A 17,045-nucleotide genomic window follows, 5' to 3' on the forward strand; every position below is an offset into this window, starting at 1 on the left:
ATACACGCCTTAAAAAAATTAGAGTATTTCGTGACCTCACATGAGCCCGTAATCGGGCCTTGTCGTACAACATGGCTCATGCCGGGTGTGGTTCTTCCTCCATCGGGCGCCTCTCTGGGTGGCGGATAAGGGAAAACCCGTCAGATAATGGCAGGTACCGTGGAGATAAAGTACTCGGGGCGAACAATTAGCAGCGACTGTTTCCTGTAATTAGCGGCTGCCGGCAGCGCCTGTTTCCTATGTTAAGGACGACTGAGTTTTAAGGTGGAAAAATTTAAACCCTTCAGAATGCAACGAAAAACCACTGATGTATTAGGTGCGCAACTAAGTTCTCGCTGATTTTTTGATGAAAATACAACTTTTTTGTCAGTAAAAATGGTTACAAGTGAATCATTGAAAGTATTGCGCATTGCTGGCTACTACTTTTTCACATTTTTCTGGTAGATCTCGTATACCGTCGCGGTAAAACTGTTAATCTTTTGAAGCTATCCACGGATCAAGCCATTTTTTGATGTCTTCATATGAATGGAACTGCTGGTCAGCTAGACCATGTGCCATCGATCGGAACAGGTGATAATCGGACGGCGCAATATCTGTAGAATATAGCGGGTGGGGTAGGATTTCCCATTTCAGTGTTTTCAGGTAGGTTTTAACGGGTTTGGCAACGTGAGGCCGATCGTTGTACTCGTAATGCTGTAGAATCACTTTTTCATGCCTTTCCGCGTATTGCAATGCAAATCCATTAAACTTAACATCCTGCAAGTGTATGCGCCAACGGTTGACAAGAGCGATGATGGAATCGGAAGTTTTTACACAGAAATAGATGAACTTCTAAAGCTTACTAAACCACACGACATGACATCATTCAAGAAGATTTCAATGGAAAAGTTGGCTGTCCACGCATTTATAGTGTAACTGATGGTTTCGGTCTAGGAATCGAAATGTAAGAGGCGAGAGATTAATACAATTTTGTCCAGAGAATGTCAAGAAAATCTCAAATACTTGGTATTGCCAACGATCTAGAAGGTTACATACTTGGAAAGCGGATTATATGTGTACTTACTAGTTATATTAAGCAGCCGCCGTAGCCGAATGCGTTGGTACGTGACTACCATTCGGAATCCAGAGAGAACGTAGGTTCGAATCTCGGTGAAAAACCAAAATGAAGAAAAAGTTTTTTCTAATAGCGGTCGCCCCTCGGCAGGCAATGGCAAACCTCCGAGTGTAGTTCTGCCATGAAAAAGCTTCTCATAAAAAAAATATCTGCCGTTCGGAGTCGGCTTGAAACTGAAGGTCCCTTCATTTGTGGAACAACATCAAGACGCATACCACAAATATGAGGAGGAGCTCGGCCAAACACCCAAAAAGGATGTGCGCGCCAATTATATATATACCCTATTATCAGAAATTACTGGAAATGTTTAAATAAAACAACAACAGAGTTAAATTTCAGGCAAATTCATTTTATCTATTTTCATCTGAAGCAACACACATGTGCCAACGCTTAATCCAGTCCTCCATGCACCCCTGGTAGGCCAACGAAGGGATGGTCTTCAGCTCCTTCGTCGCATTCTCTTTGACCTTCTCTATCAACCGACTGAAATCTCCTTCCACGAAGGGGAAACTTCAACTTGGGAACCAAAAAAGGAGTCGCACGGGGACATATCAGGTGAATACGGTGCTTGCACGATGGTATTTACTTGGAGTTTCGTCAAATAATCCAGCACAATTCGGGCTCGGTGCGATTTAGCTCTGAAATATTACCAAAGTATCTACTTATCCAGTAGCTGACATTTTTTCAGCCCACAATTTATTACTATTAACTATTTTTTATCAACTACTTTTCTTATTACAGGAATGCTTCATCAGAAATTACGTTAAGTTGCAATTGAAAAACTTCACGTGGTGCATCCTCCGATGCGTTTTGAATAAGTTTTTTTATCCTCCTGTAAGATTCTTCCTCGTATTTGGCGTAGATATGGCGTATATTCAATTCTTCATAAAGTTGTTTAACACGAGCTAGCTTCTCGGGATCTGAAAAGGAAATGGGAACATTCATTTCAAATTCGTTATGTGATGTATGACCGACTTATGATGAGTAAATGAAATTTTAAGTGCCGACTGGAGCTTCAAATTATTAATAGATTATTTTTTATACCAATATGCCCTGTTGTTGTTGTTGTAGCAGTAATACAAGCACTGTCAATGTAGTGTATATCCCCGGTCGTCTTCGTCTAGCTCATCTACAGGTAGGCCCAGGAAATTTGCTGTTTCGGAAGGCTGGGTCCAGAGGGAGAGGGATGTTAGATGAGTGGGTTTTAAGGGGCATGTGAAATGGTGATTAGTGTCGTAAGGGGTGCCTCCACTTGCCGGACTATGTCGGGGTCATTTCTGGATAAGTAGGAGTTTAACCAGCTACAATGTCCAGAACTTGATTGTGCCAGTGTTACGTGGGTCTTACGAGGAAGCTGGAGCTCTTCATCTGCTTTAGGTGGTTGTTGGACTCCGATTACGACATTCGGTGGTCGGGAGCTTAGGAAGATGATGACGGTCTCCCGATGAATGTCGTTTATTCTCTGCCTAAACACTGTTTGGTCCAGTAAATGTCTGTTAGTTTTATCCTGGATCTCGTCTGCGTAATTAAGGATATGTCTCCTGACGTGCCTGGGAGGCGGTTCTAGCTCAAGCATGTGTCTGCAAGGGTGAAACCTGCGACAGGACCCAAACAGGAACTGCTTCCTGTGCAGTTTATTTTGCTCCATTGGAGGGAGCATCTATGCCTCGTTGTGAAGGTGTTGAAGAGGGTACATCAGGAGGCAACCAGTCGCTGTCCGAATAGCAGTGTTTTGGCAAGTCTGGAGCTTCATCCACTGCGTGTCACTAGTGACGCAGTATAGTTTAGAACCGGCCGATCAATTGTCTTAAATGTCGATAGCAACATTTCTTTGTCTTTGCCCCAAGTGCTGCCGGCAAGCGATTTGAGGACCTTATTGCGATTTTGGCTCGAGTGGCAATTGCAGTTGTGTGTCTTAAGTGTCATCGACTTTTACCTTGAGTTTCAGTTTGACCTCCTTTGTCTAGGTGGTAAAGAAGGTCGAAAGTTGGAGATTCCTCGCAGTGAAAAAGAGAGAAAGTCTGGTGAGATAATCGTTTACCTTGGCGCACAGGCCAATACGCCCTAAATCATGTTGCTCTTTACGTGGATATTTGTATCCTTTATGATTTTATTTCCTTGCTCATGTGTATGATTACACCTACCGTCTTGTCCATAGCATTCCTCTAAAATGTTTTTCTGTTCCGGGCTAGCTTTTTCCAAGAGAGATGCCACCAACCAGGTACACTTATTGGCCTGTATGTCTTCTGTGCCAGTTTTGCCAGTTTTGTGAGGATTTCCAAAACAATCAAGGAAATCATTTTGCACTTGGAAGAAATGACCCAATTCAAATGTAATCGCTTTACATTCATCGTATACCTTCTGGTTTTTAACTCTAAACACAAACAGTTTAACAATTATCGCAAATTTTTAGAATTTCAGTTACCATTTGAATTTGTACTCACCCCGCTAAGTGCATACCAGCAGCTACAGGTAAATAGAGCAAATGAGATGAAGTTTTGTGGTCCACAATCGCATTGCACGCCTCCATAGTGAAAGTGCTGACATTCCTTTTGCCAATGAGCATATCTATTGACTGTCCACGTAAACATTCAAAGCAACTTTCATGGAACAAATCTATCAGATCCACATAGCAATCCAGATGACGGAAGTGCTTTCTGAGCAATACATAGGTGGAATTCTCAATCATGAGCGCATCGTTCACAGCATTGAGACCAACGTTTTCCAATGCATTCCAACACACCTGGCCCCGACGTGTGGTGCTCTTGTCCATGATGTCATCGAACATGAGGAGCGCGTAATGCAGCTACAGAGCGCATGAAAATGTAGGAAATCAGGTAATTTACCAATAACGTAGATATAACTAACAGAGATGCCCACCAGTTCAATACTCCAGCCAAGTATGAGAGCCAATTTCAATTTTTCGGCAGTGAGTTCATTGCCCTTGACAAAACATTTGTAAGTCAAGGCGGTGATTGGACCATTTTTTTTGAGGTTCGTTGCTATGTTATAATCCAAGGCCTATAAATTAATCAAGAAATATTGTAGTGGAGGGTGATTTAATTTAACTTCAGCTTAGAAAATGAGTGCCGTTACCTTTCTAAACCATTTTGCAGCGTCCTTGTTATTGTCCCTACCAACTATCTCAGCAAGGTCACGCGCAATATCTGTAAATAAGGAAAATGTAGGTAGAATTGAATTTTTTTCCTTGTTCTCTCCTCTAGGAAGCATAGGGCCTCGACAAGACTCTTCCATCCTACACGGTTCTGTACTGTTGTTTTTGCACCGTCCCATGAGATTTCGGCATCTGCTAGTTCGCGCAGCCTCGGCCTTCTCCAAGTGTTTTTTGGTCGACCGCGACCCCTGCTCCCTTGCGAGTTCCAGTCCAGTGCCGTCCTCGTGATGCTATCTGGTGGTTTTCTTAATGTGGGACCTATCCATCGTCACTTTCTGCGTTTGATTTGCTTAAGGATGGGTTCCTCGTTCGTTAATCTCCACACTGCATCGTTACTGATGGTGTTTGTCCAGAATATTCTGCAGATGATGCGGAGGCATTTGCTGATGAAGGATTGTAGCCTGTGTGTGATGATGTTAGAGACCAGCCATGTTTTGCTTCCGCACAACAATACGGACTTCACGTGGGAACCGAAGAATCGTAGTTTAGTGCGCCTGGAGATTTGCGAGCTCCTCCATACTGAAAGCCGCCCTTGCTTTGTTTAGCCTGGAGTTAAGATCTTCATCTGCTCCACCATCTGCCGTAATGATGCAGCCGAGGTAGCGGAAGCTTTCAACGAATTCTACCGGCATCCCTCAATCAATATCTGCCTTGCGTTATTGTGGTAAACTCTCTCGATTGCATGTCAGAGAGTTTGTGAGAGAGGAGGCAGATGTCATCGGAGAAGTCCAGGTCCTCGAGATGTTCGGTAAAACTCCATACGATGCCTTTTTTGTGCAAAGTCAGTTGGCTCATGAGGTCATCAAGGATGACGGCGAAGAGAAGGGGCGACAACCTTGGGGACAACCTTGCCTTACCTTAATTGAATTGAAATTAGCAACATTTTTTCCTCTGTTGTAGGACAATCGTGGTTCTCCAAACTAAGACAAAATGATTTATACAGGGTGTTTTTCCCCCATTACGAATACTTTAATGTTATATTTTGTGCATAATTTCATGACGGAAGAGGCCTAAAAGTTGGGGTGCAACCTGAGCGCCTTAGGAATGACAGCCATTTTTACTTTTTATCTTACCTCACTACGAAGATGTATCTAACAAACACTTTAACATATATTTTAATGGAGAAGCCAATAGAATGATCCACTAGATAACAAAGCGCATGCGCCTTGAAGTTACCGCGCCTTAATTTTTTTGCAAACTTTTGAAATAATTTATTTTCAAGGCATACTTGAATGCTCCGCTAATATAGACCACAAACCTTAAGAAACTTTGAAACGTTGGAAAAAGGGTCAAGTTCAAAAAACAGATACAAAACCAGATAGTAAATAGAGCTTAAAATTTGATGCTGACTATCATTCTGAGAGGGGTCTGTTTATTTACAGTCGTACACCTCTTGACTATTGTATAGCTGCAAGTTTTATATTTATGGATATAAAAGTATGTATGAATGTACCTGGATATGCGTCCATAAATTCACGGTTTTCTTCATTCGATATCTTTACACCTGGGTAAGGATTTTCCATTGTTGAACAGGCACTAAAGAAAGTATCAAAAATATCCAATATGAGGAGAATTGAGAATATCAAACACACAGAGTTTCGGAAAATATACAAATATATACAAGTACAGTAAGTGGCTATGAAATGACGAGACATACCCTGCAAGCCTTTTATTTTCTACATAAATATTCATTTATTATCACTCTACGAGTACAATACTCGATGCGAGCTGCGGATGGTCGCCACTTTCTTTTACACATCTTTGACTTTCAATGCAGATTCAGCTTAGGAAACAAATAATAACGATTTGTGAATACAGTTTTGTAAGCCAAATTTGTGGAAAGGTACATTCTTCCCGTGGGAATTCAATGATGAATTTCAAAGCGTTGGTGGCACGATATGCCTATTTTTTGGCAATAAAACATTTTTCGGTTGCTCATCTTAGTGTGAATTTAATCATTTGAAATCACCTTCAAATTCCACTTGGTTTTATACTCGTAAATATACAAGGCAGCATAAAATTAATCACCCCAGAGGAAGATTTATAATTTTTGAAAAATGGCTATACACAACATAAATGGCTATGGTCTTTACTAGAATCATATTATTATCTCATTTCCGATTTTTAGAGTGCCAAATTTAAAACCGCGCCATTTTGTCATTTTTTTTTATTCTTGTACACAACAGTAGCTAGTCATAGTCTAGTAGCTGCAGTCATACTGATTAATAATCTGTTTGGTTTTTCATGGTGGATTCATAATGAGATATGCAATTTTTTCTTACCGCGCTGATTTTCCAATGCGTTGTGATACTGGCGGCTGAGCAAAAGTTGTGTGATTGGCGTGGGCACAACATGCGCCAATTGTTGCGCGGACAGTAGAATATATCTGTGGCCATCTGCGTACTTTCGAAAGCATTTTCGTTGTGGTTTCCTATGAAATAGCAATTACAATATATTTAGTAAATGGTAGTTGTGAATATTTTCTTATAAGTATTCCACTAATTTGTTTATGCTACCAGGTTAATTCGTACTTGGGTCAGAGGTGCTGTAGTTAACTCAATTAGTGAAATTTGTCTATTCTCAGATATTTACGTATGTAAATATCCAAAAGCAGTAAAAAACAAAAAAAATTCAAATATCACGATCACAGGATTATATTACAAAAAAACAACAAAATATTTCCATACAACTAAATAAGAATTGGGAGCGATTCCATTTTAAGTCATTCAAATATTTTTTCAAATAGGCGTAAATTCTTCTAAAAATTGGCTGATTTGTAATTTGAGTAAATAAGAAGTAAAACGTTTTAAAAAAAATTTATAATTTTGAGGTTTACTCAATGTTGAAAATATTAGTATAACGTTTTCTGAAGAGAAAAATTTTCCGGTATTTTTAACATTTTTAATTTTTTGTCTGCTTTATTTTTTAGGAATAAATATGTTTATCAAAATATATTAATTTTTTCAAAAAATATATATTATAATATTTGAGGAAACAAAATTTTTGTTCATTTTTGAAAGACAGATTTTCAATTTTTTTATTAATATTTGAATAAGTTAAACTAAGCTCTGTAATCGCTGCAAGTTTCCCTGTACGTACTGCAAATCGGTGAAGTCAAGGCGTATCTACTAAAGGTCAAGGCGAATTGAATACTGAAGGTATTTTACAGTTACTTTAGTTTTCGCCATTTCGACATGCCTGACATTAGACCCCTTACCAATACATAAAAAACAAAAGGAGAAGAAGTTGCGTGTTTGTGAAAATTCAGTGAATGGCTTGTTAATATTGTAATTTGTGTCCTTTAAACTAAACAAACTAATGAAAAGGAAGTGTCGCTTCTTAAATTGTGCAAGCACGAATTATAAAAAAGGAAACGAATGACGCCGTGGCAAGAAAGTGTGTGTGTGTCTAATTTCTTGCGTTTGATAGTTTCTTTTTCGTTTATTCTTCCTCTTCACAAACAAATAATTCCCTTTCAATTTGTTTGTTTATTCATGGAGACTGACGCTTCCCCCTGATAAAAGGTGTTTGGTAGCTAAGTTCCTAACGCTCAATGGCTTGACGATGCAAGATTTGAATGAAAAATGTGACTAGACATTTTATCAATCTTAATACAAAACCGACATTCCCTGCCAGTAGACAAATTTCTTCGCGGCATGCGGAATAACACTCTGTTGGGCAACCAGTAAGTAGCCTGATGCTACCTAATAATTTGATGTCCTTTCTGCCGAGCGAGCAATCGGAAACTGCCTTCGGTCCAAGTCTTTCTACTACCCATTAGGACTTATCCGTGTTGGATTTACCACTCAGTTACGATGCCCTTGGCTAATGCTTTTTTGCAGTTCGAGAAAGCACTCGTTGCCTACACTGCCACTGTGATCAGTTACCAGTCAAACACTACAGTATGTACTTTTCCTAGAAACTGAAGGAGGTTTTATCACTCGTTAATGAGTTTAGATGGACCTTTCTCAAGATTTAGGCTGGTGCTGAATGAGAGAACTAGCATCTCAACCTGAAGCAAGTTAGACCACATGTCCATCTCGATGGAAAGCTTGAAGCCAGGATTGTTGGACCTGCCCCAAGTCCTGATTCATTATTCACTTGGCTGTGCTTTATTCTCCTAACGCAGGTATCTGAAGTCAAGAGGACGGGCGAAGAATATTGCTTGGTAAATATCGGCACAAATAAATCTCCTAAGTCAATGTGTCAGGAATTAAACTCAGTTTACATCAAACGAATTTTCCACGGAATAATTGTTTGAATTTCACAGTTTCGTTTGATGTTGCTGCTACCGTTAGAGAAATGTGAGCAAGTGAGCCCTTAGAGCGACACGGCGAGGCAACTTCTCACGGACGGACTATGACCGATAGAGAGGTCAACTCTTACAGTTCATTTATCACCCTAAATATTTTCTACTAACTTTGTTCAAAAACTCCATGTCTGAACAAAATTTCTTCAGTGGGTCCATTTAGGACATGATACATCAAACAATAGAAATTTTTTTCTAATATTAGTCGCTCCTTGTTTACCTTTACATTTATTGCCCAAAATGCAAGATCACTGCTACTTATCCACTTTATGATGATGGCGATTACTTTTTGATCTTTTTCAACTCAATTGTCACTATCGCGTTTCCCGTTAGCATTTATTATGCCAATGTTTTATCGGTTTTATCCTTAGTTTTTAAAAATCTAAGCCCCGCAAATGTTTAATGCACCGAAAGCAAATTATTACTGCGAGAATAAGAAACTTGACCACATTAAAATAAAGCCAAGCTCAAGTACACACGACACGCGCAATCGAGTGGCAACAAGGGGGAAAGTTTGCGTTTGAGCTTCAAACTGAATTAATATTTATAATTTTGAATAATTTTCCCATAGTTACAGCCCCAAATAGCAGTTAGAGACTGCACTACATCGGGTTGTGCATAAATAATGGACTCGGATATTAAAGACGGAATGCCAATGCGATAATCAAAGGAATTAACAAATAAATACTTACTTTTGTAATCCTACTTGTGTACATATGTATGTATTAGTCTCTTAGTTATTTTGATCTGTTTGTTGAATCTGTTTTAAGTTTCTTTTTTACGCCAAACCAACCCAAGCTTTTAGTCCCCACAACAAAGCCATTCAGTTGCAATATGAAAGTGACAAAAAAGCAGCTGTGAAATATTGGTTGTAATGCAGGTTGAAAGCTCCTCCGAAATGAGAAAATTATGTAAGACTTTCCTAAAATCTCTCAAAAGAACAATTTTCAAAATACTCGAATAAAAACATAAAAAATGTGTAACCTTTTCAAAACTTAAGTTGAAATTTTGTAAGGAGAGTAAAAACAAGGTGGCGCAAAACTAATCATTCAATTTGATTAATATTTGTACTAAACGAAAAAAAAACAATGATTTTGAGTGATGGACATCTTTATTTTGACCTTTACGCGCTCTGTTTGTTTACTGCAGCTGTCTAGTTCCCAAGTGACCAATACGATTGACGTCCGACGCCATTTGCAAAAATTATAAAGCTTTCGATGGGGTGATTAGGTTAGGTTAGGCTAGGTTGTAATGGTTGTCCAGAAAGTGGGCCCACTTGGACGAAAGAAGTTTGATTCATGCTTTGTGATACCATTACAAGGAGAGGAAAAAGAGATGAAGGAAAACGATAGTACCAAAAGGAGAGGGGTGGGAGGGTTGAGTATTTTCGGACTATGAACGATGACTAATTCGTGGCTGTGTTAGCCATTTTATGCTGCTAATGAAGTTCATCAGATTTTTGATATGATAGGGGGATTAGTTTTACACCAAATTGTATATCAATACCAATCAAAATGTGGTTTTATGAGAACAACTGATTTGATTTGTGTTTTTTATGGTATTTGTGGATAGATTGTCAAAATTAAGGATTTTGTTCACTTTCCCATTGTTTAAATTTTGATTTGAATTCATAATTGATGAAGTAATTGGAGCAGTGATTTAATGTAAATTCACTGTCTAATAATGCGACTTCGTAAAAAGAGAAAAGAGGGCAGATTTATGTATTTTCTTTGTTTTTTTCTTGTATTATTTTCTTATGGGGTTAATAGTCGGGGAGCCAGGGGTCGATTTTGGACTGCGTTTTTATACCGTTAAATTCTTGACTATACCTACTTGTGATTTAGCTTTCATGAATAACGAAAGTGAACGTCAGCTGGCGCACCCGTGGTGGGTGTGTTTGTAGGAGGGTACGAAACGTGTCGAAAAACAATTTCTACCAACTCATTTTATACCGGCTGAAATTTTTTTCATGTATTGTTGATATTTAGTAAAAAAAAAATTAGTCAGCTGCGCGGAAGAGGGGGGAAAATACGTCAGCTGAACGCAATGATACATTCTTGCTTCGGCTGACGGTCTTCTCACCGCTATAAACGCAGCTGACCATCATTATTATATTTTCATATGTGTCCAAAATTATGTAAACAAATTTCAATCGGCATAAGTAGTTTTACTTTTTAATTTATTTTACAAGTTCGCCTGTTCAGCTGACGTATTTTCCCCTCTCTCCGGCGCAGCTGACTACTTTTTTTTATTTAAACATTTTTTTCGACACGTTTCGCAGCATCCCACGCACGTACCCACCGCTACTGGACCAGCTGACAGTTGGTTTCGTCATCCATTGGATGGCGTCTGACTTCAGTATTAAAATCAGTCGGCATGAAATGATGAGGTCAAAATGACCCCTGGTTCCCGTACTATAGCCACTGTAGCGAGGGACAATGAAATACATTCTGTCAAAAAAATATCGGGAATTGTTCATTTAAAAACGCGCATTACACATACTTATGTCTAAATTGTTTTTGCTGGAATGTTGGTACAACTGCCCTCTATAGTGTCGCAGAGTTTGAGCGTAATCTGTCAATTAGCTTGTTTTTGACATTTAATTATATCAGTCAAGCGCAGATGTGCTCTGCGATTTTTATTATGGATAAAAATATCGAACAAAGAATTTGTCTTAAATTTTGTGTTTTGAACGGGATTTCGTATGCTGAATTTGTTGCTTTGTCAAAAGCATGTGTCTACGAGTAGTATAAGGCTTTTACAGAGCGCCGAGAAGTCGTGGAAGATTTTCGACGATCTGGCCACCCATCAACGTCTTCAACGGATGAAAATGTCGCCAAAGTCAAGGAAATGATGCTGGAAAACCATCATTTAAGCTTGAGAGAGATAGCCCGTGAACTTAGCGTGTCTCACGAATCAATCGAATCAATTCGCAACATTTTACACCATCAATTGGGTATGAAACGCCAAGACGCGTGTCTGCTCGACTCGTTCCAAGAGCGTTGAATTTCTTTTAAAAAATTCATCGGAAAATGTGGCTGAGGACATGCTTGAACAAGTGAATTAGGACGCAAAGTTTATCCAGCGCATCATAACAGGGGATGAGACGTAGGTATGTGGGTTTGACATGCAAACCAGTCAACAGGCGGCTGAATGGCACTATCCACATGAGCCGAAACCCAAAAAACCACGTCAAAGTCGGTCAAAAGTGAAAGTCAGGTTACTCGTTTTCTTTGATTATCATTGTGTTTTGCACTCGGAAGTCGTTCCAAATAGTTCTACGATAAATAAAGAATATTATTTGGAAGTATTGCGATGTTTGAGAGAGAATGTGCTGAAGAAGATCTCTTCAAACGCGTTTAAAAGGTGGTTTGATGACTGGGCTAATCGTTGGCAGAGGTGCATTGCTTCGAATGGAACCTGTTTTAAGGGCAACAAAATAAGTTTTGATGATTAAACAATTATTTTGCGTTTTATTGAACAATTCCCGGTACTTTTTTGATGAAATGTGAATTGAATTTTTGAATAAGGTTCTTTATTATAAATACATAGAAGTTTTAAACTTTATTAATTATTTTCTTCATAGCAGTAAGTAAAATTTCCGATATACAGTTTTCTTTCCAAGAATTTTCCAAATTTTCACACAAAAAATCACGACCAAAATATTTGGTAAACGAATTAAACAAACAGCATCGCCTGATATGTGATGGTATTACAGGGGCTATGAAAACATGTCCTACTTGTGAACATGATACTGCTTCCAATCTTGATTGAAAGCGAAGCTTAAAAGTGGGGATATGAAAGGACATTTAAAGATCTTAGAAGACTTCCTACATAGTCCCATTCTTCATAGGGATGATATACTATCACCCAAACCAATACTCTTCAGGAACTTCCAAGTTATAATTAACTAGCAACCCGCCCAGCTTCGCACGGGTATAAAATATATACCCTATGTCACTCACTGAAAAAATGATTAAAATCGATCCAGTAGTTTTGGCTTATTCATTATTGCCCGTGGCCCGCACGCGTTAAATTTGGAGTAAAACAATTCCCTTTCTTTATAGCATGAAGATTTCCTGCCATCTTTGGGATATCTAAATTCATACCCTACATTTTTGCATATTAACCTTTCGTATTTATTTTATTTTTTCAACAATTACTATATTACAGAATGTCTTTATATACAACGTTCATAGCCTTCTTGTCATTAGACAATACAAACATGTTTTCTCTAGAGGCTACTCTTGAAAGAGCGACATACAGTTGGCCATGTGAAAAACAGTCAACACTCAAATCTAAGCCTGCAACGTTGAAGGTTTGACCCTGAGATTTATTAATGGTCATTGCAAAAGATGTCTTTACCGGAAATTGTAAGCGTTTAAATTGGAATGGTAGATCCGATGGTATCAGAGGGATTCGGGGAATCAATACATCTTCTCCGGTACCACATCCTGTGAGTATTGTGCACTCTATTATGAAAGTTTTCAGTGATTTTACCATCAAATGCGTGCCATTGCAAAGTTTAGGTGGACTTAGGTTTCTTAATAAAATAACAAGACAACCTATTTTCAGCTCCATTTTGTGAGGAGGGAGTCCAGACGGTTTCAAACAGTCACTCTTTGTGGGTGCATTGGTTTTTCGGCCATCACTCTTGGATTATCATTCGCCCAAATGCGGCAATTCTGCTTATTGACGAATCCGCTGAGGTGAAAATGCGGCTCATAACTGAAAATGAAGACGAAGTGCGCGATATGCATTTTGATTTGAACGCCCGTTTTCATAATAAGCCTGAATAACTTTAACGCGTTGCTCGATTGTGTATCTTTCCATGGTTCAAATTGAGTTAGTCTGAAATTTGAAAAATGTCAAATGAAGTAGTGTGTGTGGATCACATTCAACATCGGCCCTTGTAATTTAACGATCATTTATATAAAATTTTAACAAGTTTTTCTTTTTTGTTTTAAATAAAAATTAAAAAAAAAAATTGTTATTTAACAAAAATTAGAAAAGTTCCTGTTTTTTAATAATGACTATTTCATGCACCGGCTGGACAATCATAATGTAACCCTTATAGTGATGGGAACTTTTCAGCTCAGTTAAAATGAATTTGAAACTTTTTGATGTCAGATAAAAAGTAAGCTGCCAACGTTGGCGCCAGAAATTGGGCAACCTCGCTCTGCTTCTACCTCAAGATCATTTTCAAAAATGCTAAATATACAGTATTTCAGCAAACAAAACAAAAAAAAAAAGTTTGCAAAAATTTAGTGGAAGATATCAGCCCGAAGTAAAATTTGGTGTGATTATTTAAATATTACAAAAAAAAAAATGTACCGAACTACAAATTTGGTATGCACAGTGCACTCGCGATGCATTATGAAATTTCGATTGCCGTGGATGTACCCTCATACATATGTATATGAATGAACTAAAAAAAAAGTCGAATTTCTTTAAAAAGAGGCTTCGACTTGGTAAGAGGTTTCTTGTGCGAGCTACTTTAAAGATCTCAAGGCATGAATTATTTCAGTTATCAATAAGAAAAATAGGAGATAAAGTAACGCAATTCTTTGAAAAGTGTCTATAGTGGCTATAGTCTGTTCAGTGATAGCTCGACCTTTTGGAATTGACGACATTCCGAGTTTGGGCAAACTGCGGACCATCGGTGATTGAACAAATTTGTAAGTAAAATAAGTATCAGTTGGTTATGAAAGTTTTCCGCTTTGGAGTGTATTAATGAAGCAGATTGATTGCCTTGATTCCGACCCCCAGAGGCGTAGTGATTGCTTCCGGAAGGACATAGTCAAAAGTGCCCTCAATGTCTAGGAAAGCGCCCACAGTGAACTCTGTCTAAGAAAGGGACACCTCGATATCTCTGACAATAGTTTGTGAAGCAGAATCCACCGATCTGGCTTTACAATAGGCAGGTTGGGCAACCGATAAACGCCCCCCAAGAGATTTCATACCTTCCGAACAGCCTCACAAGGACCTTCAACACGATGAAAGACTGATTGGCCTGAAACACTGTGGGGATACGTGTAAGATTTTACCTGCCTTGGGTATGAAAGTAACTCTCACAGCCCTCCAAGAAATGGGATTGAAGCTCCTATCAATGCAGCTCGCATAGATAGGGATTAGCCAATGACAAGATACCTTCGCAGATTCCAGTAGTTGAGCAGGTATGATGCCATCGTGGCCAGATGACTTGAAGAACTCGAAAAGGACTAACGCCCAAGCCAGGCGGCGCTTATCCAGCAAGCAGATATGGATGCGGGGAATGAGCTGGTATTGCTCCAGTTCGGATTCGCCAGAAAAATGGGCGTTGAGAAGCAACTTGAGTGACTCCTCGCTAGTCATCGTCCGGCATCTTGATGCGTCCTTCAGGTCCCCATGGGCGTGAAATTCCTCGAAGCCAGCCTTTAACGCTTTCGCAAAATTTTCTCCATGAGTCTCAATTCGATTTCCTAACTTTGGAGTTGTAGATTCCTTGTCCTAATTTGTAGAGTTCTCATCCCGTGAGAGACTTAATACTTCTTGCTCTTATAAAGAGCCGTCTAGAGCAAGTTCTAATTTCAGAGAGTTCAGTAGTCCACCAAGGTGGCTTTTGCGTGTTAGGGGGCGATCTTACAGTACAAGAGCTCTCGAGAGCCCAATTACACGCAGTGGTGTATGTCTCCACTAGTTAGTGAGGTCAAGTACCTTCTCCCTGACCGCAGTAACAAAAGTCGGGCCCCACCTTATTATAAATAACCAAGTATTCACTTAGAATAAAATAAAAAAAAATTGAAAAGTGACTCACCTCTTGCATTAATGTCCGTACTTTCCCAACAAGTATGATGGGAGTTCGCATTGGTACCAATGATGACACCGATTTTCCTTCGCCTCGCCTCAGCTAAGGCCTTCTTTAGAAGCGTGAGAGCTGGTTCCACCTCGTCGTCATGTGCCATGTGGGCTGAGCTCAACCAGAGTCTTCCAGTAGTGCTCTATAAGCTCATAGTAACAATGCCTTCATTGCTGAAATGAGACAAATTTAATGCATTTAGTTCTTTCCTGATGAGTAGATCGATAGATGAATAAAATCTTTTCTTTATTTTGGAAATATACATAAATATCTTTAAAAAAAAAAACCGGAAAAAAAACCACGGTGGAGTGCTGTGAAAGTGCCGAGTTTGTCACCGTTCAGGTTTTAAAAGCCGTTAAGGCCGCACTTCCTTTGGCGTTACCCAGGGTGCACCGCTCGAAGGTGATCCACCCCCTAAAAATGAACTCAAATATGCAGGAAATAACTGAATCGTATATTTATGCAAATACTTATTTCACCTCATGACAAAGGTAGGTATTTTCATTATCCCATTGCAGTTTGCGTATTTTATATTTTACTCCAGTTGACCGATAAACAATGAAATGCAGGGAAATAGTGAATTCTGTTGGCCCCGATCAAGTAGTACAATTAATTATATATAAACGCGCATTTTAACTGTTGTGTAAAGAATTTTATATTGACTGGATATTGAAAGAAAATTAAAGTATTGTCAGGTCTTCTAAAGACTCGTGTGGATTAATCGCTTTCAAAATGTTCCTTCTAACGCTGGTTGGGTATTTTCCACTTAGCTACAGTTAAATATTTCAATTCAATAAAATAGTTGTTGTATCAAATGTAGTAAAGTCTCTTTCACATGTTACGTATTTCAGTTTTGCTTGGACAAACAATTTGAAGGCAAATAATTTCCTTAAGCAACTTAAACAGAAGAATTCCAATTTTCTCTCTAATCGTTCAAAAAAGAAAAGTAAAAAATTAATTTTGTTTGTTGTTTTATATTCTCATATATGGACATTTTTTAACAAAGACTTAGATTTACAACGAGATTTAATGCCTTGAAATGTTGAAATGCCCAAAGTTGAATCTGCTTACTCCGATTAAATTTTTTTGCCACATCGTTTGCGACGCCGTTACGTTTTAGCTCCGATTTGCAAAGTGAGCACGGCCCCTTTCAAGTTCCTTTTTAGCCCATGCCAATCGTTCCGCTTTAGCTTGCGTTAGATTGGTCATACCGCTAAACCGGTTGCCGATTTTGACTGCAGCATTGTAGCGTGTTCTCGCGTTCATCCCCTCTTTGGCCCTTTCTTACTCCCAGAACTGACACCATCCAGCAGCAAAGGAGAGCGAAGTAAAGCTTCTTCCTCGTTATTATTTACGCTTGCTAGGAGCTCTGGTATTACTCAGCAATTGGGCCATGGACTGTGGTTTAAGTGTAAACCCGAGAAAAACTGAACTGATGCTATTCACTAAGAATATCAAGGTACCAAACTTTAATCTCCCAAAACTAAACGGCGTTAGTCTGATGCTAACCGAACAGGTAAAATACCTAGGTGTTATCCTAGACCCGAAACTCAGCTGGAAGTCCAACGTAGAGTACAGGGGGAAATACTCAGGGGAAAAACTCTCCCAC

The 17,045-nt window shown here is 39.0% G+C and overlaps 2 protein-coding genes across 4 annotated transcripts in view; one reads left to right on the forward strand and one right to left on the reverse strand.

Annotated features, from left to right (window-relative positions):
• LOC128865962 (farnesyl pyrophosphate synthase-like) overlaps window positions 1-17,045 on the forward strand; it is a 61,498-nt gene that overhangs the window by 32,304 nt on the left and 12,149 nt on the right. The window lies entirely within an intron of this gene.
• Window positions 1,463-9,005, reverse strand: LOC128866023 (farnesyl pyrophosphate synthase-like). 3 transcript variants are annotated; one of them, XM_054106486.1, is made up of 9 exons: window positions 8,819-9,005; window positions 6,572-6,720; window positions 5,743-5,825; window positions 4,211-4,281; window positions 3,995-4,135; window positions 3,559-3,920; window positions 3,259-3,488; window positions 1,825-2,034; window positions 1,463-1,772 (listed from the first exon to the last, which is right to left on the reverse strand). In XM_054106486.1, exons 2-8 carry the CDS (start codon window positions 6,703-6,705, stop codon window positions 1,850-1,852), a joined length of 1,206 nt encoding a protein of 401 aa, XP_053962461.1. In that variant the 5' UTR covers window positions 6,706-6,720; window positions 8,819-9,005; the 3' UTR covers window positions 1,463-1,772; window positions 1,825-1,849. The 3 variants fall into 3 exon arrangements, with proteins under 3 accessions (XP_053962461.1, XP_053962459.1, XP_053962460.1); XM_054106485.1 differs by having other exon boundaries at window positions 1,464-1,752; XM_054106484.1 differs by having other exon boundaries at window positions 1,463-2,034.

Source organism: Anastrepha ludens, chromosome 6, assembly GCF_028408465.1.
Source record: "Anastrepha ludens isolate Willacy chromosome 6, idAnaLude1.1, whole genome shotgun sequence".
NCBI lineage: Eukaryota > Metazoa > Arthropoda > Insecta > Diptera > Tephritidae > Anastrepha > Anastrepha ludens.